At 50.8% G+C, this 27,982-nt stretch overlaps 2 protein-coding genes across 5 annotated transcripts in view; one reads left to right on the forward strand and one right to left on the reverse strand.

Moving 5' to 3' along the window:
* Positions 1 to 21,380, forward strand: part of srpk2 (SRSF protein kinase 2) — a 43,587-nt gene extending 22,207 nt beyond the window's left edge. For 2 of the 4 annotated variants that reach the window (XM_067233975.1, XM_067233977.1), the window contains 15 exons: positions 8,263 to 8,411; positions 9,301 to 9,409; positions 10,769 to 10,856; positions 11,284 to 11,371; positions 11,783 to 11,889; positions 12,073 to 12,238; positions 12,328 to 12,368; positions 13,144 to 13,435; positions 14,135 to 15,064; positions 15,282 to 15,382; positions 15,624 to 15,731; positions 16,218 to 16,287; positions 18,214 to 18,306; positions 19,813 to 20,570; positions 20,605 to 21,380. In XM_067233975.1, the coding sequence (XP_067090076.1) occupies positions 8,263 to 8,411; positions 9,301 to 9,409; positions 10,769 to 10,856; positions 11,284 to 11,371; positions 11,783 to 11,889; positions 12,073 to 12,238; positions 12,328 to 12,368; positions 13,144 to 13,435; positions 14,135 to 15,064; positions 15,282 to 15,382; positions 15,624 to 15,731; positions 16,218 to 16,287; positions 18,214 to 18,306; positions 19,813 to 20,018 (2,548 nt within the window). In that variant the 3' untranslated portion in view covers positions 20,019 to 20,570; positions 20,605 to 21,380. Of the gene's footprint in view, positions 1 to 596; positions 720 to 8,262; positions 8,412 to 9,300; positions 9,410 to 10,768; positions 10,857 to 11,283; positions 11,372 to 11,782; positions 11,890 to 12,072; positions 12,239 to 12,327; positions 12,369 to 13,143; positions 13,436 to 14,134; positions 15,065 to 15,281; positions 15,383 to 15,623; positions 15,732 to 16,217; positions 16,288 to 18,213; positions 18,307 to 19,812; positions 20,571 to 20,604 lie in introns of those variants that run through there. The other 2 variants (XM_067233974.1, XM_067233976.1) reach the window with 2 other exon arrangements.
* Positions 21,381 to 22,316: 936 nt separating this feature from the next.
* adck2 (aarF domain containing kinase 2) lies at positions 22,317 to 27,947 on the reverse strand. Its single transcript, XM_067233978.1, is given in 16 exon segments — positions 22,317 to 23,195; positions 23,198 to 23,300; positions 23,550 to 23,603; positions 24,128 to 24,256; positions 24,617 to 24,811; positions 24,813 to 24,878; positions 25,567 to 25,662; positions 26,080 to 26,208; positions 26,307 to 26,453; positions 26,631 to 26,770; positions 26,773 to 26,808; positions 26,811 to 26,979; positions 26,981 to 27,028; positions 27,031 to 27,084; positions 27,086 to 27,197; positions 27,199 to 27,947. Coding segments are annotated over 16 exon segments (1,809 nt in total). The 5' UTR covers positions 27,495 to 27,947; the 3' UTR covers positions 22,317 to 23,160.
* Between the last annotated feature and the right edge of the window lie 35 nt (positions 27,948 to 27,982).

Raw genomic sequence — 27,982 nt, forward strand, 5'->3', positions numbered from 1 at the left:
ATTCCCCCGAGGCAGGTAGGGTGAATTGCCTTGCCCAAGGACACAACGTCATTTGGTTGGCATAGCTGGGAATCGAACTAGCAACCTTCTGATTACTAGCCCGATTCCCTCACCGCTCAGCCACCTGACTCCCTGACTCATTTAGCTGGCTGGTCTTTGAAGGTTTTAGGACATTAATCTGTGTTAGCTGTTTAGTTAGTTGGAGGGTGGCATTTTTATATATCCTATATTATTATAAGTTTGTAAAGGTACAAACCACAGTGATAATGTGTGTATTGCATTTGGGGTCTCTTTGTTAGTATGTGTGTGTGTGTGTCCAGTATAGGCCCACCTCTGTGTGTGTGTGTGTGTGTGTCCAGTATAGGCCCACATCTGTGTGTGTGTGTGTCCAGTATAGGGATACATGCCTCTGCTGGTGCACGTGTGTGTGCAGCCGAGTGAATGATGGGCTATTAGCATCCGAGTGTGATTGGGCAGTTGTGTGGCTGGTCCTGGAATCCAGGGCTGGGTTTTTTTGTGGGCTGGGCCCTGTCTCAGCGCACTTGTGTGTGTGCGGTCGCTATCTGGAGCCGACAGCAGCTGAGAAGGCAGAGCGCTCTGCGACCCTCGCTAGCCCGCCCGTCCTGCCTGATGGAGTGCAGCTCGTCACAGTCCTCGAGGAGGAAGCACGGCCTGGCTCTGAGCGTGCTCAGACTGCGCCATCGAGCCGTCCGAAACAGGTAGAGGAGGAGGAGGAGAGGGGGGGGAGGGGAGCGGGGTAGTGAGAGGGGTCAGGGAGGGTTGAAGGGGTAACGGGCGGATGAGTAATGGTCGGTGTGTGTGAGGGGGAGAGCTGGCTTTTACCTGTGTGTGTGTGTGTGTGTGTTCAGAGATACAGAACGGAGGGGGTGTGTACAGCATGCGAGTCTGTCTGCTTGGCTGCATGCTTCATGGAGGCTATATTTGTAAGAAAGGAGAGAGAAACAGCCTTGTTTGGAGGTGTTACGTAACACAGAGTGTCATAAGACTGTATGTACAAGTTTAGTAACCTGTGGATGAACTCTGGGAACTGTTCTTGCGTTTTTTAATTAATCCACTTCCTTGCGGTCCCTGAGAGAGATTCCTCCATTTTGGTGTCAAAACAACAGCTATGATGCTTAGTCATCACTTTGCACCACTACTATAAGTAGACTGTTCATTGCATGTCTGGTATGTATATCTCAATTTAACAGTTAGGCTAATATTAAGGTATCATGGTGGTGCTAGATTGCCTAGCTATTTTCATATAGCGTGATATCAGTTGGATACACCGCTGAACTGCCGACCATTATTAATCCCTTCTTAGAGTCTCAGTTCAAAAACTAGTGAAGGAGTGTTAGTTGACTACAATCCTGCTACTGCAATGGCGGTTCTACATTTCCTCTATTCTATTTCAACTTTACTTTTAATTTAAATGATTTGCATTATTTGACCCAGAAACAAGTTAACGCTTTTGATTCTATTAAGAAGATTGAAGCCCACACTTTACATGAAGGTAAGCTCGATATAAAGTGACATCTTGCCCGAGTACACACCCAGCCTCTCTCCACGGCCTTGGGTCAAATTTAAATCAAATCATATTTGCATATCCTTATTTACAAGCAGTCACAGAGGGCTTCACAAACGCCCAGAGAGCTGCGCCTAAACCAACCTCAACCCTCAAGGACACAAGGAAGAACTCCCAGGAAAGGAAAAACTTTGAGGACATTTTGGGGGGCGTGATTCAGTGAGGGCTCCCTTCCTCCAGAGGCCTCGACACCCCGCATGTCTCCTCCAGTGAGGCAGAGCAATACAGACCCAGACCTACATGTCTCCTCCAGTGAGGCAGAGCAAGACAGACCCAGAGCTACATGTCTCCTCCAGTGAGGCAGAGCAATACAGACCCAGAGCTACATGTCTCCTCCAGTGAGGCAGAGCAATACAGACCCAGAGCTACATGTCTCCTCCAGTGAGGCAGAGCAATACAGACCCAGAGCTACATGTCTCCTCCAGTGAGGCAGAGCAATACAGACCCAGAGCTACATGTCTCCCAGACAGTTGGTGGACAGACAGACCTACATGTCTCCTAGACAACTGCTGGACAGACAGACCTACATGTCTCCCAGACAGTTGGTGGACAGACAGACCTACATGTCTCCTAGACAACTGCTGGACAGCCTCGCCCCTCCCATGAGTGAGTGCTTGGACACGACCTCCACAGTTTGGGCTCTGCCTCTGACGTCAGACACATGTACGAGCGTGGAGAGACACACTGGATGTACACACCAGGAGGGTTCTGTACGCTCCACACTACAATGGAGCACCCTCTGAATATGGGTGACATGGAGTTTGAGTGTGTGTGTGTGTGTGTGTGTGGAATGTTTTCACTCGACTGAGCTTACAGAGGGTGCAGTGTGCCGGACGAAAATGACTGGATACATGTTCAGGAATGAAGATGCACGCACAGGAAACACCCCCCCAATAATCTGCTGTTCTTTGTGCGGGTGCAGCTGTGTGTGTGTGTGTGTGTGTGTGCAGTGGGGGATGGGGAGGCAGCTATTGGCTTTGACAAGCAGTTACATTAGCTGCGTTCAAGGTGTGCACTAATGTCAATATACTACCACTGTTGAATGCTGTGTGTGTGTGATTACTGTGTGTGTTGCAGATGAGTGTGTGTGATGACTGTGTGTGTGTGTTGCAGATGAGTGTGTGTGTGTGTGATTACTGTGTGTGTGTCAGGGTGGGCTGTGGCTAGGCTTGCTTGGACAGACAGTGTTGACATGGGCAGTGTGTTTAACTCTGGTCAGCAGGACAGGCATACTCACCAATGCTAATTAGATTCAAAGTCAAGCGGATCTATTGAACAAGCCCTCCATGTACTGGTGAATGGGGGTCTGACTGCGCTTTAGAGTGTGTGAGTGTGTGTGTGTGTGTGTTTATTTACATGTGTGGAGAACAGTCTATGTTGCGTAGCATGTAGTACAGTATCCACTGCACAGTATCTCTGCCTCGAGGAAACTAGAACAGTAGTCAATTCAGCTCCTATTGACTAGTGTGGGCTGGACCCTAGTCAGGGGACTGGCTGTGTGTGTGTGTGTGTGTGTTAGCATGTTTTCATGAAGAGGTCTGTATTAACCTGATTCTCGCATAGACGCATTGGCTTGTTTGGTAGCTAGCTGTTGTTCTCTGTTTATGTGGCCTGTGTGGTATGAGGAATGCAGTCTACAGAGGGAATGTTGATGCTGGAACCTGTTTGGCAGTTGATGAAGGGGGTGTGGTCGTTAGTAACTGGTCACGGTCTCATGGCTAGCTTGTAGCATGTTGGATGGTAATATTACTGTTGAAAACTGTAATAGTTTCTCATGTGTGCTACTGTGTCCCCCAGAGCCATAATGGCGGCTCCAGTGTGCTACTGTGTCCCCCAGAGCCATAATGGCGGCTCCAGTGTGCTACTGTGTCCCCCAGAGCCATAATGGCGGATCCAGTGTGCTACTGTGTCCCCCAGAGCCATAATGGCGGCTCCAGTGTGCTACTGTGTCCCCTAAAGCCATAATGGCGGCTCCAGTGTGCTACTGTGTTCCCTAAAGCCATAATGGCGGCTCCAGTGTGCTATTGTGTTCCCAGAGCCATAATGGCGGCTCCAGTGTGCTACTGTGTTCCCCAGAGCCATAATGGTGTCTAGCTGGGGCCCTGGGTTATGTGGGGGCAGTGCAGTCAGTTACGTCAGGCTGCAGACTGAAATAGCGCTGAGATCTCACTTCTCTTCTCAGACAGACATACTGGAGGAGAGGAGTGAATGAGTCACCTGACCTGCTGAGAGACTGGGGTAGAGAGAGAGAGAGGTAGAGAGAGAGAGAGAGGTAGAGAGAGGGAGAGAGAGAGAGAGAGAGGTAGAGAGAGGGAGAGAGAGAGAGAGAGAGAGAGAGAGAGAGAGAGGGAGGGAGGGAGGGAGGGAGGGTGGGTGGGAGGGAGGGAGGGAAAGAGGGGGAGAGAGAGAGATGGATTGGTGGATACAAAGGGAGATAGATGGATAGAGAGAGAGAGTCAAATAGATGACGAATCATTGAAAGGGGGTGATATTGCCCACGGGATTATGGGATATCATCATGCGACACGGTGGTGGAGATTTCTATATCCTACGCCACATATTAATTACAGTACGCCCAGGAGGTCGAACAAGACATGTTGTGTCATCCCTGCATCCCGTACGCACGCTGCCCATCGCGTGCTCTCCCTCCATTTTACTGAACACATCCTCAGCTGTAGTGGAGAGTGCGAACCAGGATCCACCAAGATGGTCCATCCTGTTGCCTAGTAATCACCCGTTACCACGGTGATAAAGGGCAGTGTTTGTGGATGAATCATCTGTGTGACGGTCACGTCCAGGGTTGTCTGTCTTCCTGGTGGAGCTCCGCTCTTCTCCAGGGCAACTGTGGCGTTCAGTCGCAGATCCTTCTCCTCCCCCTACACGGCCAACCTTGAATGTGTCGTGTGAAGTGTGAAGGGCCAGTTCAAACTACCCCAACAAACATCAGCCATTTTGTTGTTGGCTGTTGGGGTTACAACTTTTGGAAAGATGGCTGTCGTTTTCACACTGCCCCAACAAACTCCAACACCACATCACACCAAGCCAACACAACCCAACAACTGTAGGTGTTTGTTGGGGCTGTGTGAAGGAGCCTTTAGATCCTGCGATCTGTCTCTCCCCACCCTTCTTGAAGAGGTTTGGGGTTGTGTGACGTGTGTGAAGGCAGTTGTCTGGCATCCAGGTCTGGCGTGTGGAGTGGTGAGAAGGGGCAGCCTGATGGAGGCGTTCTGCAGGTCTGGCGTGTGGAGTGGTGAGAAGGGGCAGCCTGATGGAGGCGTTCTGCAGGTCTGGCGTGTGGAGTGGTGAGAAGGGGCAGCCTGATGGAGGCGTTCTGCAGGTCTGGCGTGTGGAGTGGTGAGAAGGGGCAGCCTGATGGAGGCGTTCTGCAGGTCTGGCGTGTGGAGTGGTGAGAAGGGGCAGCCTGATGGAGGCGTTCTGCAGGTCTGGCGTGTGGAGTGGTGAGAAGGGGCAGCCTGATGGAGGCGTTCTGCAGGTCTGGCGTGTGGAGTGGTGAGAAGGGGCAGCCTGATGGAGGCGTTCTGCAGGTCTGGCGTGTGGAGTGGTGAGAAGGGGCAGCCTGATGGAGGCGTTCTGCAGGTCTGGCGTGTGGAGTGGTGAGAAGGGGCAGCCTGATGGAGGCGTTCTGCAGGTCTGGCGTGTGGAGTGGTGAGAAGGGGCAGCCTGATGGAGGCGTTCTGCAGGTCTGGCGTGTGGAGTGGTGAGAAGGGGCAGCCTGATGGAGGCGTTCTGCAGGTCTGGCGTGTGGAGTGGTGAGAAGGGGCAGCCTGATGGAGGCGTTCTGCAGGTCTGGCGTGTGGAGTGGTGAGAAGGGGCAGCCTGATGGAGGCGTTCTGCAGGTCTGGCGTGTGGAGTGGTGAGAAGGGGCAGCCTGATGGAGGCGTTCTGGTGCATGATGGGATGGTAGGAGTTGTGGTGCATGATGGAATGGGTGGAGTGTGAGTCAGCACCATTAGACTCCTCAGACCATCTGGGATTCCTCTCTCTTCATCCCATCTCTTCTCCCTGGAGAAACTATACTGGATACTTCCTCTATATCTCCCACCTCACTCTTTCTCTCTCACTCTATCTGTCTGTCTCTGTTCCTGGGTGCTGGTGGGCTCTCTCTCTCTCTCTCTCTCTCTCTCTCTCTGTCTCTCTCTGTTCCTGGGTACTGGTGGGCTATCGCTCTCTCTCTCTCTCTCTCTCTCTCTCTCTCTCTCTCTCTCTCTCTCTGTTCCTGGGTACTGGTGGTCTCTCTCTCTCTCTCTCTCTGTTCCTGGGTGCTGCTGGGTAACAGAGTGGAGTGGGGCTGCAGGGAGAGGGGGACACATGAAGGTTGGGAGACAGCTCTCCATAGGTGACACACACACACATTACAGTATAGACCTGCAACATGGCAAACACATGGTACTCCAGATATGGTGTGTGTGTGTGTGTGTTCTAAAATAAGCCACATAGAATATGTGCACAGTGGGATTGAGAAAATCTAACACTGGAACTCAGAATGCCAATGTTGGGTGTGAGGTTGGAAGTGGTGTTTGAAGAGACACACCCACCAAGGTGTTTCATGGTGGAGGATCAGATGGTTTCAGATATAATTTAACCTTTTTCCAGGCGGGATTCTTGTCTGGACGTGTTTTTAACATGCAAAGCTAAGCACAATCACACACACACACACACACTCACTATCCGTCTCTCTCTCTCTCACACACACACACACACACACACAAAAAGCCAAGTACACCCTGTACACCCTGACACAGGACATTCCACACAGGGCATGGCTGTTTCGCCCACGCAACCCTTAGGCAGGCTGGCACAAACACACACACACGGTTGAAGATCATGCTCGTCATGTTTCTAGAAACTTCTTTAATGGACATCTTGATGCCAGTTCTCCTGGCAGAGCAGATGCCCAGCTCCCAGGCCTCCCGGCTCCCAGGCCCAGGGTGTCGGAGCAGGCCTCTCCTCCTGTCCAGCCTGGACGATCCTGGCAGCCGACTGCTGCTTGGTATGCCTGAAATGAGGGGAATGGCAGTGATTAGTCCAGTGTTTAAGGGTTAGTACATAGGTCCTGCCAGACTGTAAACTGTGTGCGTGTTTGTGGGTAGTGTGCGTGTAGTGTGTCTATGTGTAGTGTGTAGTGTGTCTATGTGTGTGTGTGTGTGTGTGTGCATTTTCAAACCCTTTAAAACCACTCCGTACTCCCCCTGCTGCATTAGGCACATGACAATGTCATGTGACAATGTCATGTGACAATGTCATGTGACAATGTCACATGACATTGTCACATGACATTGTGACAAAGTTTTCGTTCTGTGCAGTCACATAACTCCTACAGGATAATGCACAAGCACTAGGATCCAGGGTCTAGATTGAGTTCCTGGGAGCAAAAAGCAGGAATCAGTAAGATCATAAGATAATCAAGGACCACAGCTCCTCGCACACACACGCACACACACACACACACTGGTGGGTCTTTATGGTTTCCATGTACAGCAGGCAGGGAAAGTTCATGTAGCTAAGTGTGTGTATGGCCACTGGCAAGCTCATAAAAGCTCTCTCTGGCTATTGAAGTGATCTATGATGTCGTACGTGACTGTTTTGGTTAAAGAGCATCTTGCTGCAAGGGCAAGAGTCTAAGTACTCTGTCTGTGTCTGTGTTTATTGTGCTGTAAACCCATGCATGTATGCATTTGTGTTTAGTGTAGGTTGTAGGAAGAGAGTGTGTGCGTGTGTGTGCTTGTGCATGTGTGTGTGTGTGTGTTCTTGGTTGGATCTTAGTTCATAGTTGATGTGTTGTAGGAAGTGTGTGTGTGCATGTGTGTGTGTGTGTGTTCTTGGTTGGATAGTGGACTTCTCCTCTCTTCTCCTCTCCTCTTCTCCGCCTCCTATCGTCTTTTCTTTTCCTATTCCTTCCCTCTCCTCTTCTCCTCCTCTCCTCTTCTCCTCCTATCCTCTCTTCCTCGCCTCTTCTCCCCTCTCCTCTCCTGTTCCTTCCCTCTCCTCGCTTCTCTCTGACAATTTAACTCTTTGTTACCCACATTTCCCCCTGCTCCGCAGTTTCTATGGCAACACACTGGGAGGCTCCATCATGTGTCTGAGCCTGTGACCGCGATTTAGCTCCGCTCATAAGCACTGTCTTTGTGTGTGTGCGTGTCTGAACGTGTGTGTGTCTGTGTGTGTGTGTGTCTGTACATGTGTGTGTGTCTGTATGTGTGTGTGTGTGTGTGTGTGTCTGTATGTGTGTGTTTTCTTACTTTAGCATTTGATCATATTCTTCCATTTTGAGCTAAATGAGTCAGACATGCCAGCGATATTCACAGAATTACACTTCATAATAGTCTCCTTTATCACCGTGCATCACTAATGGCTCCGTAGAAAGACCAGCATCTGGAGAGACTACAGGTCTGTGTGAATGACCGCTCCTAAACACCATGTTTCCCAGGTCTGTGTGCCCAAGCCTAAATGAAACTGGGCCAAGGACGGCAAAGACGTGTGTGTGTGTGTTTCTGCAAATGTGAAATACTGTGACACAGACTGCTTGCACATCCCTGACCTAAACACATCTCTCTGTATTTCTCTCTCCCTCCCTCTCGCTCTGTCTCTCTCTCTCTCTCTCTGTCCCTCTCTATGTGTGGTTGTCTCTCTCCCCCTCGCTCTCTCCCTCCCTCCAGGCCTGACACCCAGCAGAAAGCCCCGTCCGCGCCCCCTCCCCCTCCGCCCCCCCCGCCCCCCCCTGAGCCGGTTGCGCCCCCCGAGCAGGAGGAGGAGATCCTGGGCTCAGACGACGAGGAGCAGGAAGACCCGGCCGACTACTGCAAAGGTGAGCTGGAGATGCACGCAAACACACACACACACACACACACGCACACACACACACGCACACAAACACGTGTGCACACTACCCAAAAGCAATACACTTAAGAAGTCTCAGCCCATATCTTGTTCCCATCTCTCGCTCTCTCTCTCTTTCTCTCTTTCTCTCTCTCTCTCTCTCTGTCTCTCTCTGTCTCTCTCTCTGTCTCTCTCTCTTTCTCTCTGTGTCTCTCTCTCTTCACCTTCTACCTTTTCCTCCTTCCTCTCTTCAGTCCTCCCTCTCTTCAGTCCTCCCTCTCTCTAAAGGGATTTGCTGTGGCTCCAGCAGGCTCCGGGCTGCTGCTCTGGGGCTGGCCAGGGCCAGCAGGGTTTAGGGTGGCAGGCCTGAGGCCCAGGAGGAGAGATGGAGCAGCACAGATACACAGCTCTCTCCATCTCCTGCTCTCTCTCCATCTCCTGCTCTCTCTCCATCTCCTGCTCTCTCTATCTCTCCATCTCCTGCTCTCTCTATCTCTCCATCTCCTGCTCTCTCTATCTCTCCATCTCCTGCTCTCTCTATCTCTCCATTTCCTGCTCTCTCTCTGTCTTTATCTCTCTCCATCTCATGCTCTCTCTCGGTCTCTCTCTAGCTCTCTCCATCTCATGCTCTCTCTGTCTCTCCATCTCCTGCTCTCTCTCTCTTTCTATCCCAGTGGTAACTGACTGACTGATCATGCACTCTTCTAGAACGTGATAGAACACACTAACGTCTTTTTCTCCCCCTCCTCCCTCCTCTCTCTCCCCCTCCTCCCTCCTCTCTCTCCCTCTCTCCTCCCTCCTCCTCCTCCTCCCTCTCTCCTCCCCCTCCTGCTCTCCCCGCCCCCCCCCCCCCTCCCTCCCCCGCCCCCCCCCTCCAGGAGGTTACCACCCGGTGAAGATCGGGGACCTCTTTAACGGGAGGTATCATGTGATCAGGAAGCTGGGATGGGGCCACTTCTCCACTGTATGGCTGTGCTGGGACATCCAGTGAGTCACACACACACACACACATGTACACTAGGTTGTCGACCGATTATCGGCGCCGTTATTAAGCATTTAGTGGTCATTTTCAAAACCAATTTGCAGATGAAATATATATATATTTCATGTATTTCGGAGTCAGGTGGCTAAGCGGTTAGAGAATCGGGCTAGTAATCAGAAGGTCACTTTGGCCATGCCAAATGACGTTGTCCTTGGGCAAGGCACTTTACCCTACTTGCCTCGGGGGAATATTCCTGTACTTAATGTAAGTCGCTCTGGATAAGAGCGTCTGCTAAATGACTAAATGTAAAATGTAATGTATATATATATGTTCGCTTGTTGTGGTTTAAAGTTTTACAAAATGTTTACAGAATGCTGCTGGATGCTCCCTGCACTTTTTATGTTGTTATTATTAACAGTTCTCAGAATTAAAGATATAGTTAAAATAATTTAAAGAGTCTTTGTCAGAGGCCTTTTTGTTCTTAATTTTGACATTAATTTTCATTTTTACACTAGACATATATATCGGTTCAAAATATCGGTTATCGGTCTACTTGATCTGTAATAATCGGTATCGGCATCGGTCCTGAAAAACACATATCGGTCGACCCCTAATGTACACACACACACGTACACACACACACTCACACACAGCAACTCAGACATACATGCTCACACACACACATCATATACGCACACACACTCACACGTACACACACGCTCACACACACATACCAGACATGCACTAGAATTATTCTCTCCTACATGCATGCTCTAGATTGTTCTCTCCCCTGCTGTCTCTGTCTCTTTGTGAAGTGTTCTCTCTCTGAAGTGTAGAGACACACACACAACCACACACACACATCCTGCACACCCAGTTTTGTGTGTGTGACTTAATGAGCCCTCAAGACACACACACACACCTGTCGGGAAGCAAAGTAAACTAGGTTACCATAACGATGCCACCTCGTTAACATGTCAACGGCTGCAACAAAACCCTACCTCATCAGTGAGAGGGCTGCAGAGATGGCAGCTGTGGCGACACCAGCAGCAGGAGAGTTAACCACACCGGGTCCCAGTGTCACCTTTCTCAAGGCTCCGCAGTCTGAGCACACACACCCTAATTACTCATGGAACGTCTCCATTGGAAACGCATGTAAACACTACAAGGACCAGAATGCACCTGCTCGGCCCAGGACTACAATTTGGACTGTTGTCGTCTTTGGAGTATTCCAATAGGTGACTTTTCGAACAGGTGACCGTCTAAGCTCTCTGACAGTAACTTGTAGAGGGCCGTGGTCATCTGGTGGGTGTGTTGATATCAGGCATGACAGTGTCATACAGATGTCATGTTGTGTGTTTCAGGGTGAAAAACTTTGTTGCGATGAAGGTGGTGAAGAGTGCCCAGCACTACACAGAGACAGCCCTGGATGAGATCAAGCTGCTGCGCTGTGTGAGTCTACCTGTCCTCCACCTTCTACCTGTCTACACCTGGACACACCGTACCTGACCTGTCTACACCTGGACACACCGTACCTGACCTGTCTACACCTGGACACACCGTACCTGACCTGTCTACACCTCTACACACCGTACCTGACCTGTCTAGACCTCTACACACCGTACCTGACCTGTCTACACCTGGACACACCGTACCTGACCTGTCTAGACCTCTACACACCGTACCTGACCTGTCTAGACCTCTACACACCGTACCTGACCTGTCTAGACCTGGACACACCATACCTGACCTGTCTACACCTCTACACACCGTACCTGACCTGTCTAGACCTGGACACACCGTACCTGACCTGTGTAGACCTGCACACACCGTACCTGACCTGTCTTTATCCCTTACTCCCCCTCGCTCTCTTGTGCAGGTGAGAGAGAGTGACCCTAACGACCCCAAGAAGGACATGGTGGTGCAGCTGATAGACGACTTCAAGATCTCCGGAATCAACGGCATACGTATCTTCATCAGCTGTGTGAGTGTGAGTCTGTGTGTGTGTGTGTGTGTGTGAGTCTGTGTGTGTGTGTGTGTGTGTGTGTGAGTCTGTGTGTGTGTGAGTCTGTGTGTGTGAGTCTGTGTGTGTGTGAGTGTGTGTGTGTGAGTCTGTGTGTGTGAGTCTGTGTGTGTGTGAGTCTGTGTGTGTGTGTGCGTGAGTCTGTGTGTGAGTCTGTGTGTGTGTGAGTCTGTGTGTGTGTGAGTCTGTGTGTGTGTGTGTGAGTCTGTGTGTGTGTGTGTGTGTGTGTGAGTCTGTGTGTGTGAGAGTCTGTGTGTGTGTGAGTCTGTGTGTGAGTGAGTCTGTGTGTGTGTGTGTGTGAGTCTGTGTGTGTGTGAGACTGTGTGTGTGTGTTCCTCCTTGACTCCTGTCTCAGATGTGTGTATGGTGTTCGAGGTGCTTGGTCACCACCTGCTGAAGTGGATCATCAAGTCCAACTACCAGGGCCTCCCTCTCCCCTGCGTCAAGAGTATTATCAGACAGGTACGACACACACACACACGTGCACAGCCCACACACACACATGCACACACACACGCAGCCCACACACACTCACACACAGCCCACACATATACATTCAAACACACACATACATACACACACAGACATAGACACACACAGACATATTAACATGCACACATATTGTATGTCTGACTGTGTGTGTAGGTTCTCCAGGGTTTGGACTACCTGCACAGCAAGTGTAAGATCATCCACACAGACATCAAGCCAGAGAACATCCTGATGTGTGTGGATGACGCCTTCGTCAGACGCATGGCTGTGGAGGCCACAGAGTGGCAGAAGGCAGGAGCTCCACCCCCCTCTGGCTCAGCAGGTACACACACACACACACACACACGTACACACACATACACACACACACGAGGTTGAACCATCTGACTTCACTTCCTGTGTCTGTCCTAGTGAGCACCGCTCCACACAGCAAACCGGTGAGTACCAGAGAAGTGAGTATGAAAGCGCACCCCGCCACGCACACACACACACGGCACACACACACACACGTACACACACACATACACCCAGACACTCACACACACACATGCTAATCACATCACAGTCTCATTCTGTACATATATAGACTCCACCAGGGAAGGCAGGAACATGTGATCCTAGTATGGTCTTCAGCCAATGCCTGCAATCATTTAACAAGTGTGGTTCAGACATGTATGAATGTATACCTCACATTCCAACCACACATTTACAACATCAGTTATAAATGTGCATTGTGTGTCTAATCTCTGTCTACCTTTTCTTCTCTCTTTCTCCATTTTCAATTTTTTTCTTCATTCTTTTATTCTTTCATTCTAACTATCCTTGTCCCTCTCTCTCTCTCTCTTTCTCTTTCTCCTTCTCTCTTCCCCTCGCTCTCTCTCCCCGTCTTCCCTCCCTCTCCCTCTCCCCACTCCCTCCCTCCCCCCTCCTCTCCCTCTCCCCACTCCCTCCCCCCTCCTCTCCCCACTCCCTCCCCCCTCCTCTCCCTCTCCCCACTCCCTCCCCCCTCCACTCCCTCTCCCCACTCCCTCCCCCCTCCACTCCCTCTCCCCACTCCCTCCCCCCTCCTCTCCCTCTCCCCACTCCCTCCCCCCTCCTCTCCCCACTCCCTCCCCCCTCCACTCCCTCTCCCCACTCCCTCCCCCCTCCTCTCCCTCTCCCCACTCCCTCCCCCCTCCTCTCCCCTCTCCCCTCTCCCTCCCCTCCCTCCCTCCCCTCCCCCCCCAGGTGGGGAAGATCTCCAAGAACAAGAAGAAGAAGCTGAAGAAGCGTCAGAAGCGTCAGACGGAGCTTCTGGAGAGGAGGATGCTGGAGATCGAGGCTCTGGAGCGCCAGGCCGAGCTCCAGCGGGGCCCCGGGGACCCCGAGGGCGGCACACCCCCCCCTCCCGCACCTCCGGGGCCCGCCACGGCGCTGGGGGAGAGCGACGAGGACGAGGAGGAGGACGAAGACGAGGAAGAGGAGGAGGAGGGGGGGGGGGCGGAGAGTGAGAGGCCCACCAGGCTGACCAATCACACGTGTGAGTTTCAGGAGGACGCTAGTGGCTAGCGGTTACTGCTCCTGTTATGTTTGTTTGTTCATCTTTCATTTAGTTATTTATGTGATTATTTCAGTCATGGATTCAGCAGGTGTTGAATCATTTTTCATTCTGAATATTTGCTCATTTAGACTGTAAATTATTAGTAATTTTCTATACTTCACTCTGCAAACTCCAATTGTGTTGGTAGTCATGTCGCAACTATGGTAGCTACAGTGTACAGGTTTAGATTACACAGGAACTGGGTTATAAACAACGAGAGAGAAGAATTCTTTGAAGCTGAGCTTTGTTTTGAGAATGTCTCTGTAGTGTGTGCGTGTGTGTGTGTGTGTGTGTGTGTGTGTTCTCTGTCAGGCTGTGAGTGATTGGGAGGATATGGGCTCATCTTCAGCCTGCACCCACACTAGGCCACAGTGGGGGGGACGGGCTGATTCAGAAACAGCTTTCATCATTCTTAACCAACACCATCCCACATCCATCTCTCTCTAACTCTCTCGCTTTCTCTCCCTCTCTCTCTAACTCTCTCTCCCACATTTCCCTAATCTCTCTCTCCATTTCACGTCTGTCTTATTTCTTTAAACATGTATCCTTCATTTTCTTCATCCTGCATGGCACGCCCCTATCTGTTCACCTTACTGACGTCTCTCTAATGCGCGTGTGTCGCCACCCCCGACCCCCCAGGTGCAGCCCTCCCCCAGGAGCAGGCCGAGGTGCCCCCCCCCACTGAGCCTGGAGACCAGGAGGAGGAGGAGGAGGAGGAAGAGGAGGCCACACGCCCCACCCACGTGGACCCTCCCACACCCACCGTAACCACGGGAGACGGCAACAGAACCAACGAGAACGGAGAGAAGCAGCAGGAGGGGGAGGAAGAGGAGAAGGAGGAGGAGGAGGGAAAGGAGGATGAGAGTGAGGAGGAGGAGGAGGAGCAGGAGGAGGAGGAGAAGAGCGATGAGGAAGAGGAGGAGGAGGAGGATGAGGAGGAAGAAGACAGCCAGGCAGGCAGGAAGCCGGCCGAGCCGAAGCCGACAAAAGGCGGAACCAGACAGGAGGAGGCGGAGGAGAAGAGGAGAGCGGAGGAGGAGGCGGAGGAGGAGGCGGAGGAGGAGGCGGAGGAGGAGAGAAAGGATCATGAAGGAGACAAAGAGGAGGAAGAGGACGAGGACGACGAGGAGACAGAAACCAACACCGACCTCACCATCTCCACCTCCCCCGCCAAGCCCCACAATGCCACGCCCAAGACCAACGGCCACCTGCTGCGGGGCGGAGGGCAGAGGGAGGCCCACCCTAACTCCGCCAGCCCTCCGCCTCCCTCGCCCATCCCCGTGCTCTGCCCCCTGGTGGAGTCGGAGATCAGCACCACGGACAGAGACAACTCCCTCAGCTCCGGGTACGAGCTCTTTAACGGGGAGGTGGAGGCGGGGCTTGGGCTGACCAACGGTTCCAACCGTCACCGGGCAATTGCGCCGCGCTTCCCTGATCTTCCCCTGGACCCTGAGCCAGGAGACCCCGCAGTGACCACGGCGGACATAGGGGCGGGGCCTTCTGCTCACAGCCCCCCTGCGGACCGCAGTCGCACGGTGTCTTCGTCCAGCACGGGGGACACGCCGAAAGGTGGGACTCACACAAACACGGAGAGGACAGACACACACACATGGAGTACACACACACATGGAGTACACACACACATGGAGTACACAAACATGGAGTACACTTCACACACATGTGCAAACACACACACACACACGGAGTACACACATACCCAAAAACAGACATTCAACGACCAGTCCATGTTTGTATTGGATGACACATTGACCCTGCCTCCCCCCAGCTAAGGCCAGATCAGCAGACCTCCTGGTCAACCCCCTGGACCCCCGCAACGCAGACACACTCCGGGTCAAGATAGCCGACCTGGGCAACGCCTGCTGGGTGGTACGTTGCATGTGTGTGTGCGTGTGTACATGTGTGTATGTGTTTGTGTGTGCCCATGTGTGGATGTGTCAATGTGTGTAGATATGGGCATGTGTGGATGTGTGTAGATGTGTGTGTGTGGGTGTGTGGATGTGTATGTTTGTGTGTGTGTAGATGTGTGTGTTTGTAGATGTGTGTGTGTGTGTGTGTTGGTAAAGTTCTATCCATCCCTGTGTATCTGAGTCACCTGCCCTCTCTCCAGCACAAACACTTCACTGAGGACATCCAGACCAGACAGTATCGTTCTGTAGAGGTTCTGATAGGAGCTGGGTACAGCTCTCCCGCAGACATCTGGAGCACAGCCTGCATGGTGAGTACACACACACACACACACACACACACACACACACACACAGACACACACACACAGATGTACAGTACACACACACACACACACACACACACAGATGTACAGTACACACACACACACACACACAAATGTACAGTACACACACACACACACAGATGTACAGTACACACACACATGATGTACAGTACACACACACACATACACACCCACGGACATGCAGTACACCCACATGCGCACACACACACACACACACACAGACACAGATGTACAGTACACACACACACACACACACACACACAGATGTACAGTACACACACACACACACAGATGTACAGTACACACACACATGATGTACAGTACACACACACACACATACACACCCACGGACATGCAGTACACCCACATGCGCACACACACGGGCACACAGCACACACCCCTACCCATGACTTCTGCTGTGTGTGTGTGTGTGTGTGTGTGTGTCTGCAGGCATTTGAGCTGGCCACTGGAGACTACCTGTTTGAGCCCCATTCTGGAGAGGACTACTCTCGTGATGAGGGTGAGTACACACACACACACACACTCACACACACACACACATACACACACACACACCCACACACTCACACACAGATATACACACACGCACGGTCTCTTGTGATGATAGATTTGGAAGGATAATATGTTAATAGTGGTGAAAGTAATAATACCGTTTTTTAAAGCTATCGTCCTTGTAGCTAATGAGGAGTGGTTGGGTGTTCCCTATTAAGATGTTCATTATGAGGTGTTGAATCCTGTTCAGTTTGATTGATGTGACATATCGGACTGTTGCAGTTGCTATTCCAAGCTGATAACGATACAACTTCCATCAACATAATCCTTACAGATTACTGCAACGGGATCAAATGTTTTAGAAACTAAGACAGTCAAATGTAGAGTTTCACCAAGAAACAGATGCTTCAATTGACTCAAAATCTAAAACTAGTCACAGTGTCTAAAATGTCAATATTAGCTTTTTTTAAACATTCCCTCTCCAGTCTCCTCCCTTTCTGTCCTCCAGTTCTATACCCCCCCCCCTCATCTCAGACCCTACTCACCCCTAGCACTACTGTACCCCTCGTTATCTAACCCCAAACCAGCTCCAATCAACCCCCACTCTGCCCCTGTCCTGCAAACTACCCCTCCCTCCTCCCCTCACCCCTCCTCACCTCCATATTAACCTCTTTCACATACATAGAGCACTGTTCATCTACTAAACTCTCCAAGCCAACCGCTCACAAGTGACTTTGCATGAATCATTCTGCTGTAGATCTCATTTCCGTCGTACCACCTCTGTGTAAACATGTCACCCATGTGGACTGGGGAAGTCATTCCAGTGCCTGAGTATGAAACCACCAGCCCAGCCAAGCTCGGCTGTGTCCTCTGGGAGTGTGTAGACCCTCAGGTCTTCCAGGAGAGGTTCCCTGTAGTCTTCTCTGGGACGTGACGCAGAACGGAGTCTCGAGTTAGAAGCATGTCTCTCCACGTCTCTGTGTGGCGTCCGAACCCACTCCATCTCACCTTCTCTGGTGTGGGGCTCACTAACCCTCCGTTCTCTCTGACTCTCTTCCTCCCCTCCCTGCCTCCTCTCTCCCTGTGCTCTCCTTCCTCTCTCTTCCTCTTCCTCTCTCCTCCCCTTTCCCTTCCTTTTTGACCTAAATCCCACTTGTCCTCCCTGCCTCCCTCCCTTCTCCTTCATTCCACCTCTTCCCTCCCCCTCCTTATTTCCACTCCCCTCCTCTTCCTCTCCCTACTCTCCCTACTCTCCCTCCCCTAATTTACACTCCCATCCCCTCCCTCCCTCCCTCCCTCCCTCCCTCCCTCCCTCCCTCCCTCCCTCCCTCCCTCCCTCCCTCCCTCCCTCCCTCCCTCCCTCCCTCCCTCCCTACCTCCCTCCCTACCTCCCTACCTCCCTACCTCCCTCCCTCCCTACCTCCCTCCCTCTCTTCCTCCTCTAGACCACATAGCCCACATCATTGAGCTGCTGGGCTGTATTCCGAGACACTTTGCACTCTCCGGAAAATACTCTCGGGAGTTCTTCAACAGAAGAGGTAGTTCTGGGGAACGCGCTGGCGGGACTGACACACACACGCCCTGCGGACAAACACACGGACGGTCGGACGGACAAGCGGGCAGGCCAGGGGTGGGGGCGGGTCTAGTGGACGCGCCTCAACTCAGGCCCTGGGTTGCGGACGTGTTTGAAACCAAGCCACCGAGAAAACGCTGCAGTCGTTTTTTCTTCACACACGGTGAAGCTGGTTACCGTCAACAGAGCCCCGCCCTCCTGTCAGTCTGTCCGTGCCTCGCCCCGGAAAGCAGTGTGTCTGTCGGTCCCCCACCCAGCGCCAAGAGGTGTGTGCATGCCGTAATGCTGTCCCGTGCCTGTTTTCCTGTGGTGTGTGTGTGTGTGTGTACGCGCGTGTGTGTGCCTGCCGGTGGGTCTCAGATCACATCGCTCTCATCATGGAGCTTCTTGGGAAGGTCCCACGCAAAGTGGTCGCTGCCGGGAAGTACAGCCGAGAGTTTTTCTCCAAGAAAGGTAAAGTTGTTGTAGCTAGCTCACCAGCTAGCTAGCTCACCCCCTGGCTAGCTCGCCAGCTAGCTAGCTCACCCCCTGGCTAGCTCACCAGCTAGCTAGCTCACCCCCTGGCTAGCTCACCAGCTAGCTAGCTCACCCCCTGGCTAGCTCACCAGCTAGCTAGCTCACCCTCTGGCTAGCTCACCAGCTAGCTACCTAACCCCCTGGCTAGCTCACCAGCTAGCTATCTCCTCTGACAAGATGGAGGAGCACACAGGCTAATTGTACAGTTGTACCAACTGTAAATTCAAAATTCTGTTCCGAGTTTACATTTACATTTAGTCATTTAGCAGACGCTCTTATCCAGAGCGACTTACAGTAAGTACAGGGACATTTTCCCCGAGGCAAGTAGGGTGAAGTGCCGTGCCCAGGGACACAACGTCATTTGGCACGGCCGGGTTCGATTCCCGTCCGTGTCAAATGAGTTTGAAGATTTTAGAAGCCTGCAGACAGTTTGACTGAGAAATGACCACATCTTCGTGGAAAGCGATGGTTAATGTTAGATCAGCATGTGCATGTTAGTTTAGCATATGCAGCAAAGCAGTCCACTGGGCTACAGGCCTGTCTGCAGTGAGCCTGAGGTGTAAGGCCAGTCTGTCTTCTCGTTAACACGACTGTACAGCCTGGTAAGTGTACGTCTCTGTGGGATACTGTATAACCTCCCCTCTCTCTTCCTCTCTCTGTCTCTCTCTCCCTCTCTCTGTCTCTCTCTCCCTCTCTCTGTCTCTCTCTGTGTATCTCTCCCTCTCTCAGTGTCTCTCTCCCTCTCTCAGTGTCTCTCTCCCTCTCTCTGTGTCCCTCTCTCTGTGTCTCTCTCCCTCTCTCTGTGTATCTCTCCCTCTCTCTGTGTATCTCTCCCTCTCTCAGTGTCTCTCTCCCTCTCTCTGTGTATCTCTCCCTCTCTCAGTGTCTCTCTCCCTCTCTCTGTGTCTCTCTCCCTCTCTCTGTGTATCTCTCCCTCTCTCAGTGTCTCTCTCCCTCTCTCTGTCTCTCCCTGTCTCTCTCCCTCTCTCTGTGTGTCTTTGTGTATCTCTCCCTCTCTCAGTGTCTCTCTCCCTCTCTCTGTGTCTTGTGTCTCTCTCCCTCTCTCTCTGTCTGTGTCATCATGAGGCTAATATTCCGTCTTTGATGTTCTGCATGTTCTCTCTATCCAAGGTCTGGCCTGTGCTTGATGTCTTAATTCTCTCTTCTTTTATCTCTGAGTGGTATTAATCTGCTCCGACTCTTCTCAGTTGCTCTCTCCCTCTCTCTCCCAACTCCCTCTCTCTCTCAATCTCTCTCTCTAACCGCTCTCACTCCACCTCTTTCTCTCCAGACTCCCTCTCTTTCTCTCTTCCACTCTGTCCCATCCTCTCTCTCTCTTTCGCGTTACCCTTCTCTCTCTGCCTTCCCCTTCTCTCCATTTCCCTGTTGATCTTCCTTTCATGCTTCATGACCCCCTGGCTAATTCCCTACCTCCCCCTGCAGGAGAGCTGAGGCACATCACCAAGCTGAAGCCCTGGTCCCTGTTTGACGTGCTGGTGGAGAAGTACGGCTGGCTTCCGGAAGACGCCGGACATTTCACCCACTTCCTGCTCCCCATGCTGGAGGATGGTCCCCCGAGAAGAGAGCCTCGGCCGGGGACTGTCTCAACCACCCCTGGCTCAACTCGTAGCGACACCACCACCCCCTAGTGCAGCCGCCCAAACTGTTCGCAGCACTGGAGAGAGACAGGGGGTGAGGGGGGGGGGAGGGGGGAGAGGGGAAAGGAGGGGAGAGGGATGGGGGAGGGGAGGAGGACAGTTTGAACCCTACGGATAATTGGATACCTGTCATGTATGTCCCTTCCACACACACACACGCGCACACACACAGATATGCATGTGTAAACACACACACACCTTAAATGTGAGAGAAAAACGCTGACCATCTTGGGATTAGGCAGACAGCCAGGAAAGGCTTTACCCTCCAGTTAGCTTCACGGACATCTTCTCTTGGCGGTCCTGGTGCCGAGGTCTTGACCCTTGTCCAGCCTGCTGACCCTGGCCTACCGCTGGGGTCAGTGGATCTCTCGTTCACATTGGACAGAGAGGGAGGCAGACCAGTAGCTCTGTCTATCAGAACGCTGTCCGGAAGCTCTCGGTTCAGCCGAACCTTTGAACAGCATGGCCCTCTCAACCTGCTGAGACAGAGCCTGTGTGTGTGTGTGTGTGTGTGTGAGCGTGTGTGTGTGTGTGCGTGTGTGTGTGTGTGTGAGTGTGCCGTGTGTGTGTGTGTGAGTGTGCGTGTCAGTCTGAACACATATCACAGCGATGGATCACCAGATTAGAAGAAGCCTAGCCCCCACTTTACTGGACTTCCTCTCTCTTCTCTCTCTCCAGCCCTCTACCCCCTCCTCTCTACCCCTGCCCCCCCCCTCCTTGCCCCCCCCCCCCCCCCCCCCAGGACTGAAGCAGTGCTGCTGAACTGTTTACATCCCCCCGCCCCCCCTCCAGTTTTGTTTCACCCCTAGCCCCACTGAGCTGCATGACCCACCCCACTGCAGACACCCGGGCAGCCAGCCCACCAGGGGGTGCAGCCCCGCTGCGGCCCACTCCTACCTGCAGACCCAAGGGGCGAGCACTGGAAGAAGAACAAAACGGAGGCAGAGTCTGAACGTTTTGTTTGTAAAGATGTTTTTTTTTGTGGCGAGAGCGGTGAAGAAGATGAGGAAGACGTAAAGAAACATGGACAGACGGTTGTTGCGTTTCCTGTTTAGTTACGTTTTTTAATTATTTTTTCTTGCATTTGTTTTTCCTTGTCTTTTCCGTTCAAAGACGCAGGAGTTTGTTACAACGTCATCCATGCCCCTGTGAGGAGGAACTGTCACGTCTTAGGGTAACCCAACCCCCCCTCCCCTCCTCCTTCTCAGCTTTGACATTCCTGTCTTAATTGCTCTTGACTTTTTACCAAAACCACCACCCCACCCCCCGAAATGAGACCAGTCCTTCAGACATCCTAGGCACGTTTACCAGATTCTTACTACTTCTGCTCCCCTCTCCGGAAAACTACGGGGAGACCCTCGATCATGGGCTTTGCCGCGGGCTCGGTTCAAAATGGAGGTTGCACTTGTCTTCGTAGATGTCGTTCAGGGAATTACCTTTGTACAGACCGGCTCGCAGGGGGAGATAAAACGACGACGACGGGATCTGAACACAAACACACGCGTCATTCCTACATAAGAGGCTGTTAACGGGCCACGGGCCTTCTAGCCGGTGACCTGTAGCCCGCGGCAGAGGACGGGGGTGGGATGTCGAACTGCGCCACCCTGTGGCCGATGAGGGTACTGCGCCCCACGCGCACGGCAGCGTCCCTCAGTGCCAACGACACAACGTTCCACTCAAGTCACTCGTCATCATTACAATTAGTCCAGTTGCCTATTTTTTTCGCAATAAAAATTACAAAATGAGTATAAGTAAATGGTGAGATATTTTTTAAAAAATATTTAAATTAATTTAAAGTAAAAAATACAAATAAAACAAAGAGAAAATAGAGAACACGTTTCTCTGGTGTTGTGACAGTGACCGAATCTCGTCCTATTGAGGTGATTGTGTTTTGTCTGTTAGAAATGTTTTTATTTCTTTTGTAATTATTATTATTATAATAATATTATTATTGTTATTCCGATTGGTTCTTTTTTTACTCAGTTGTCACCTCTACCCTCCCGGAACATGAACAGAACCACTGTCTGGATTCATGGTGATGAAATTGATCAAACATTTTTGCAATAAGAGTTAAATGATGATGAATTTTTGCACCAGAAGCTCCTGATCTCTCTTTCAGCTATGCTGACTGTTCTTCCTGACATCCACAGAATCTCGTCTCTCATCTGTGTTTTTCATTGACAGATTTAATAAAATTGTAAATTAATGGACCCTCTCCTCTGTCTTGATGTGGTCTTTGATACAAAACAGGGGAAAAAAATATATGTTTATGAAGTTGATTTAATTCTTTATTTATCATTCAGTCATTTCAAAGTATCTTGAAATAACTTATCATACAGAAATGTACACATTTGCGCTAAATTTGATGGTGACGAATGAAGTGTAGTCTATGACTAGAAACCCTGAGAAATAAAGTAACACTGGTGAGATTTACAAAAGATTGTCACATTTGTTGCTTTATAGTATAATTAAAAGGAAGGATCCTATCCTATGCTAAGTTTATAAATTATGTAAAAATATCTGACCCAAGTCTGGCCTGTGCTACAGTTGAATGGGTGATGGTGAGCCGGGATAAAACATTCACTGAATAGGAGAATTGTTAAGGATACATGGTTGTTTGGACTCGTTAACCAAGCAAAAATTCAAAAGATGCATTACAAGGCTGTCCAGTTATCAGTGTGATATGAGGTAATTATTATATATTTATAAGATATTAGCATAACTTGGATGTAACAATATTTTTGTGTTCGTAATTCTAGTCGAGCGTGACGGCACAAAGCTGGTACAAAACACTGCACACCCTGTGGACCGTGGAGGACACGTGTATGTGTGTGTATGTGTGTGTGGTTACTCTAACAGGGGTCTCCAACCCTGTTCCTGGAATAGTTTTCGCGCCAACCCTAATCTAGCCCACCTGATTCCAATAATCACCTGGTCGATCAGGTAACTGATGTTGAATAAGGTCAAACAAATGTAGCTGGAGCCAAACCCAAAAGGCTGGTAGCTGTCCAGGAACAGGGTTGGAGAGCCCTGCTCCAACAGGTCGAGGAGACCTGCTCTAACAGGGTTGGAGAGCATGCTCTATGGAAACCCTGGTGTTGAAGGGGGTGTATACTGCGCGCGAGTGTGTGTTTCAGAGGAGAGAGGCACAGTTCTTTAGCAGCAGAGCTTGGCCAGCTCCAGGATGTCCAGGCTCGGGTCCAGGGATCTGCCCAGACCCTCCAGGACCATGATGGCAAACACAATGGAGGCAAAGTTACTCTCCAGCTTTACCTGCAGCAGATAATCACAATCAGCTTCATTCGCCAAGTAAGTTTGCACAAACAAGGAATTTACTATGGCAGAAAGGTGCATACGGTAAACAATATAAGAGTTTTAAATATAAAATGTAGAAAATATAAACCAATCAATCCAGTACAGAGCACTCAACACAAAAAAGTGTACCAAAGTGCTGTATAGTTTACCATAAAACGGCACAATGATCAATCAGGAACTATGTTTGACAGTTATCTGGTAGTTTACCTTGTGGTGGATCAGCAATCCAAACACCCTGGACAGCAACTCACCCACTTGGATCTAAAACAGAAACAATAAATCAGTCAAATGAGATGTCCCCCCTTCCTCCCCACTTCAAACTGTCACAGAGGATGTTGTGTCTGAAGCAGAGTACACCAGCAGGTTCACTTCTGATCCCAGACCTGCTGCTGTACTCACTACATGCACTATTTGTGTGTCGCTTTGAACGTCGCCTAAATAAATGTCGCCGTTTGGAGCAGTTGGCCTGTGCTGTACCTTCCCCAAAGCGACCGTGCCTGTGCTGTACCTTCTCCAGAGCGACCCTGTTGCAGAGTGCCTGTGCTGTACCTTCCCCAGAGCGACCTTGCCTGTGCTGTACCTTCTCCAGAGCGACCCTGTTGCAGAGTGACTGTGCTGTACCTTCCCCAGAGCGACCGTGTTGCAAAGTGCCTGTGCTGTACCTTCCCCAGAGCGACCGTGTTGCTCAGTGCCTGTGCTGTACCTTCCCCAGAGCGACCGTGTTGCTCAGTGCCTGTGCTGTACCTTCCCCAGAGCGACCGTGTTGCTCAGTGCCTGTGCTGTACCTTCCCCAGAGCGACCGTGTTGCTCAGTGCCTGGTCCACGAGCTCGGACATCTCCTTCTTGAAGCGAGGGATGTCCTGGCACTCGTTGGCCCTGGCGTGGTTCAAGATGAGCTCTGCTACCTTCTCCCCCTGGAGACCACAGAGATGGGACCGGAGAGGATGAAGAGCTCCGCAATGTCGGCCAATCTTCAAATATACTTAATTCTTTACGAAAAGGTACTGTTTAAGAAGTCACTATTTAATAAACATTTTAGAATCTCCTTTCTTCCTCTCTGTCTGAAGGCAACTTTCACATATTTTGATCCTCCATGAGAATTAAGTCATGCATGCAACCTCTTGCCTAAAACCAGGAAGTGGAAGACATGCTATATTCAGAATATGGCCTAATTAGAATATCCAAACGGAATATGCTTTTTCCGTGATCCGAATATTGTCATATTCTGAATAATAGTGTAACATTAGTGTGCAGGTCCACGTCCTCCGTCTCACCTGTTTCAGCACCACAGCGGTGAACACAGCTCGGAAGTTGCGCAGGTCCGTGTCGCTGAGCTGGGCCACGATGCCGGCGTCCAGCAGGACCAGCTGCAGGGGGGCGGGACAGGGCCTGACGCTCACCACCACCGTGTCCCACAGGTCTGTCAGGGTGGTTCTGCCCCCGGGGTCCCCGCCCCCCCCCGGCCCCCGCCGCGATGCTCTGGACCAGGATGTTCCCTGGGTGGAGGTCTCCGTGGACAAAGTTGTCCACAAACACCTGATACACACACACCACACACACAGATATGCATACATATACACACACACACATAATTACACTCACAGATGTACACACACACATCGTAAGAGCAGCATTTACTGTGCATTTGGTGTCAAGAACTGCTACTAATCTCTGGTGCAGCCAAATAACCTGGAGTAATACCATCATTCGGCCTTTGTCAATTACGCCCCCAAAACTATGGAACAAATAAACCATAAATATTAGGGAAGCAAACACTCTAGACATTTTTAAAAGACAGCTTAAAACCTACCTTTTTACCGAAGCATTTAAGTAATTTTATCTCAAAGGGTTTTCCTACTTTTAAAGTTGTTTTCTCTCTTGAACCGAGATCTTATTGGGATTTTTATTTTTGTTTGAATTGTTTATCACTTGTATTATTGTTTTTATTGATTTTATGTAAAGCACCTTGAGCTACAATTCTTGTATGAAATGTGCTATATAAGTGGAGTCAGTTGGCTGAGCGGCGAGGGAATCGGGCTAGTAATCCGAAGGTTGCCAGTTCGATTCCAGGTCATGCAAACTGACGTTGTGTCCTTGGGCAAGGCACTTCACCCTACTTGCCTTGGGGGAATGTCCCTGTACTTACTGTAAGTAGCTCTGGATAAGAGCGTCTGCTAAATGACTAAATGTAAATGTAAATAAATATAAATAAAGTCTTACTTACCATTTTGAGTAAGGTGTCCACTCCCATCCTGGGCTATCCTCTGCTTCACCTCTGAGGAACCTCAGGTCTCAGGTAGTTGGAGATGGGCTCGCTCTCCTGAGGGGGAGAGAGGTCGGGACTAGGGGTGTAACAATATACCGTGGTACAACATATCGCGATGCAAACATTTTATTTTTAACATAATATTTATATTTTCATGTATCGTAGAGTTATGGCATGTTTTTACGATAAGACATCCGTTTAAATCTATTGGTTGAGCTTCCAGCACACAAACTACTCTGCACATGCATCACGCGTGCATTCACAGAATCACTTCAGTGATTGAATATTGTTAATGTTTTGAAAGCTGTTATTTGGGAGAAAAAAAACAAAAAAAATATTGTGTAACGTATCGTGATACGTATCAAATCGTGAGCTGAGTATCATTACACCCTAGTGGTGACTCTACCACACAGCGGTCAGAGTCCTGGTTCCCTTCTGCTCTGAAGGATCGTAGCTGACATCGCTGCTTACCTCAAAGGTTTCCACCAGGATGGACCTGGTGACGAACGGCCGCAGGGGCGTCGGAAATTTCACGAAATCCACATCTTTAAAGTTTTCGCGGAACCTCTCAATGTTTCTTGCTTCAAACCGAAGGTCAATCTGGAATACCATTTTTTTTTAAACACTGTATTTGGCCATTCTTGGTTTTTCACTGATGTACAGTATGTTCTGCTACGTTTCCGGATGAAGGTTTTTACCTGTTTGATCATGAGCTTCTCAAACTCTTCCACTATTTCTGGCAGGCTGAGCCATTTGAGTCCAGGCAGGCAGTTGATGAGCCAGCTGCCTGCTCTCATCAGCAGAAGGTCTATCTCCACCTGCTTCCGGATCCCTGGATGGAGGACCTGGTAGAGAGGAGACATAACCAAACGCTTAAACATCTCATCTTCCATCAACTATTATGATATATATATTTTATTTTTGTAACCTCTTATTTTATTTGATGACAGTCAGAGAGAGACGGTAAAGCAGTGAGAGGGGAATACATGCAGCAAAGGGCCAAGCCCCACAAACTCACCCACCTTCACAGCCACAGGTATCAGTCGCTCCTTCTCCTCCAGACTCCTTCCATGGAGGCTCCTCCCTTCCTCCTCCTCCTTCTCCTCCTTGCCCTTCACAAGCCCCCACAGCGAGCCCAGCGCTCCTCCCAGGCCAGGGATCTCCAGGCTTCCAGCAGATCCTCCTTCTCCAGCTCCTCCACAGGGTCTGGAAGTCCGGGTCGGCCACGTGGTCCGCCCTAGCCCAGCCCCGGTACACCTGGGCCACACAGCCCGAGCCCACGGGCTCCCCTCCCTGGAACACAAACAGCCTCCTCCAGCCCTCCCCGAAGGCCCGGCTCAGACAGCGCTTGGTGTGGGCCCAGGAGTGCGGCCCGCACGCACACGTGGAGCCGGGAGAAGCGATCGCAGAAGTGTGGGGAGAGAACACGTCCCTCCGCGTGCTCGCCCACTGGCCCAGCTTGATGAAGGTCGGGCCCGGACGTCTCAGTGGCCCAGAGCAGGACGGCCAGCCAGCGAGAGGCCCAGCTGGACGACACCAGAGTCAGGGGGTAGAGGAGGAGCAGCGGGCCGAACTTGAGAAGGAGCACAGGCTCGGAGGCTGAGACGCAGGAAGAAGATTAGTCTGTGGACCTGGATTTTAGCTAAGGACTTCCTGTCTGTGGTCTGAGGTGTAAGGGAGGCCTCCTGGCACCGTGCTGTCCAGGATGAGGTGTAGGCTGCACCCCAGCACAGCAGAGTGACTTTTGGAATCTGGGTGACAACATGGCTCCTTCTGATAGGGCATGATCTGGTGCTCGGTATGAGCCGGACTCTTACGGAGGCTCCAAGTCTGTGGACGGTACACTTAAGGTTCAGAAGGAACGTTCTCGCCCTGAACGTAGCCATGGCTATGATATCATGTTCCGGATTAATCTTTCAACGAGATAAAGAATCGGCCCATCCTGACTACACAATTATATTCAGAGGACGTTTTTGTTCAGAACAAGCTCTACATTATTTCGATAGTCCAGATAAAGTCCAGCGCATTAGATTGCTGCAACTCCGCAGATGTCATAGCGGTGGATGTGTAATTTGGCAGACCACTCAGTGTGTGAAGCAGTTTGATCTGCGTTACGTTCCACTGTAAGTAAAACAATATTCACATTTAGGCTGCCTGAATGTCCAAGTAACAATGTATGACCTAAAACAAACGTAATAATGAAGCTTAACTAGTTAAAGTAGTAAGGTCACGATTAGGTAGCTTTGGGAGTCTTAGAACCTAATGTGTTGAAAGAAATCGACAAAAGTTTTTCTTGTAGCATCAAGCAGAGCAAACCTTTAGCCTTTCACACGTAGTTTGTGACAACTCCTAGTCTGCAACACAGTCTGTAAAC

Source organism: Osmerus mordax, chromosome 4 (genome assembly GCF_038355195.1).
Source record: "Osmerus mordax isolate fOsmMor3 chromosome 4, fOsmMor3.pri, whole genome shotgun sequence".
Taxonomy (NCBI): domain Eukaryota; kingdom Metazoa; phylum Chordata; class Actinopteri; order Osmeriformes; family Osmeridae; genus Osmerus; species Osmerus mordax.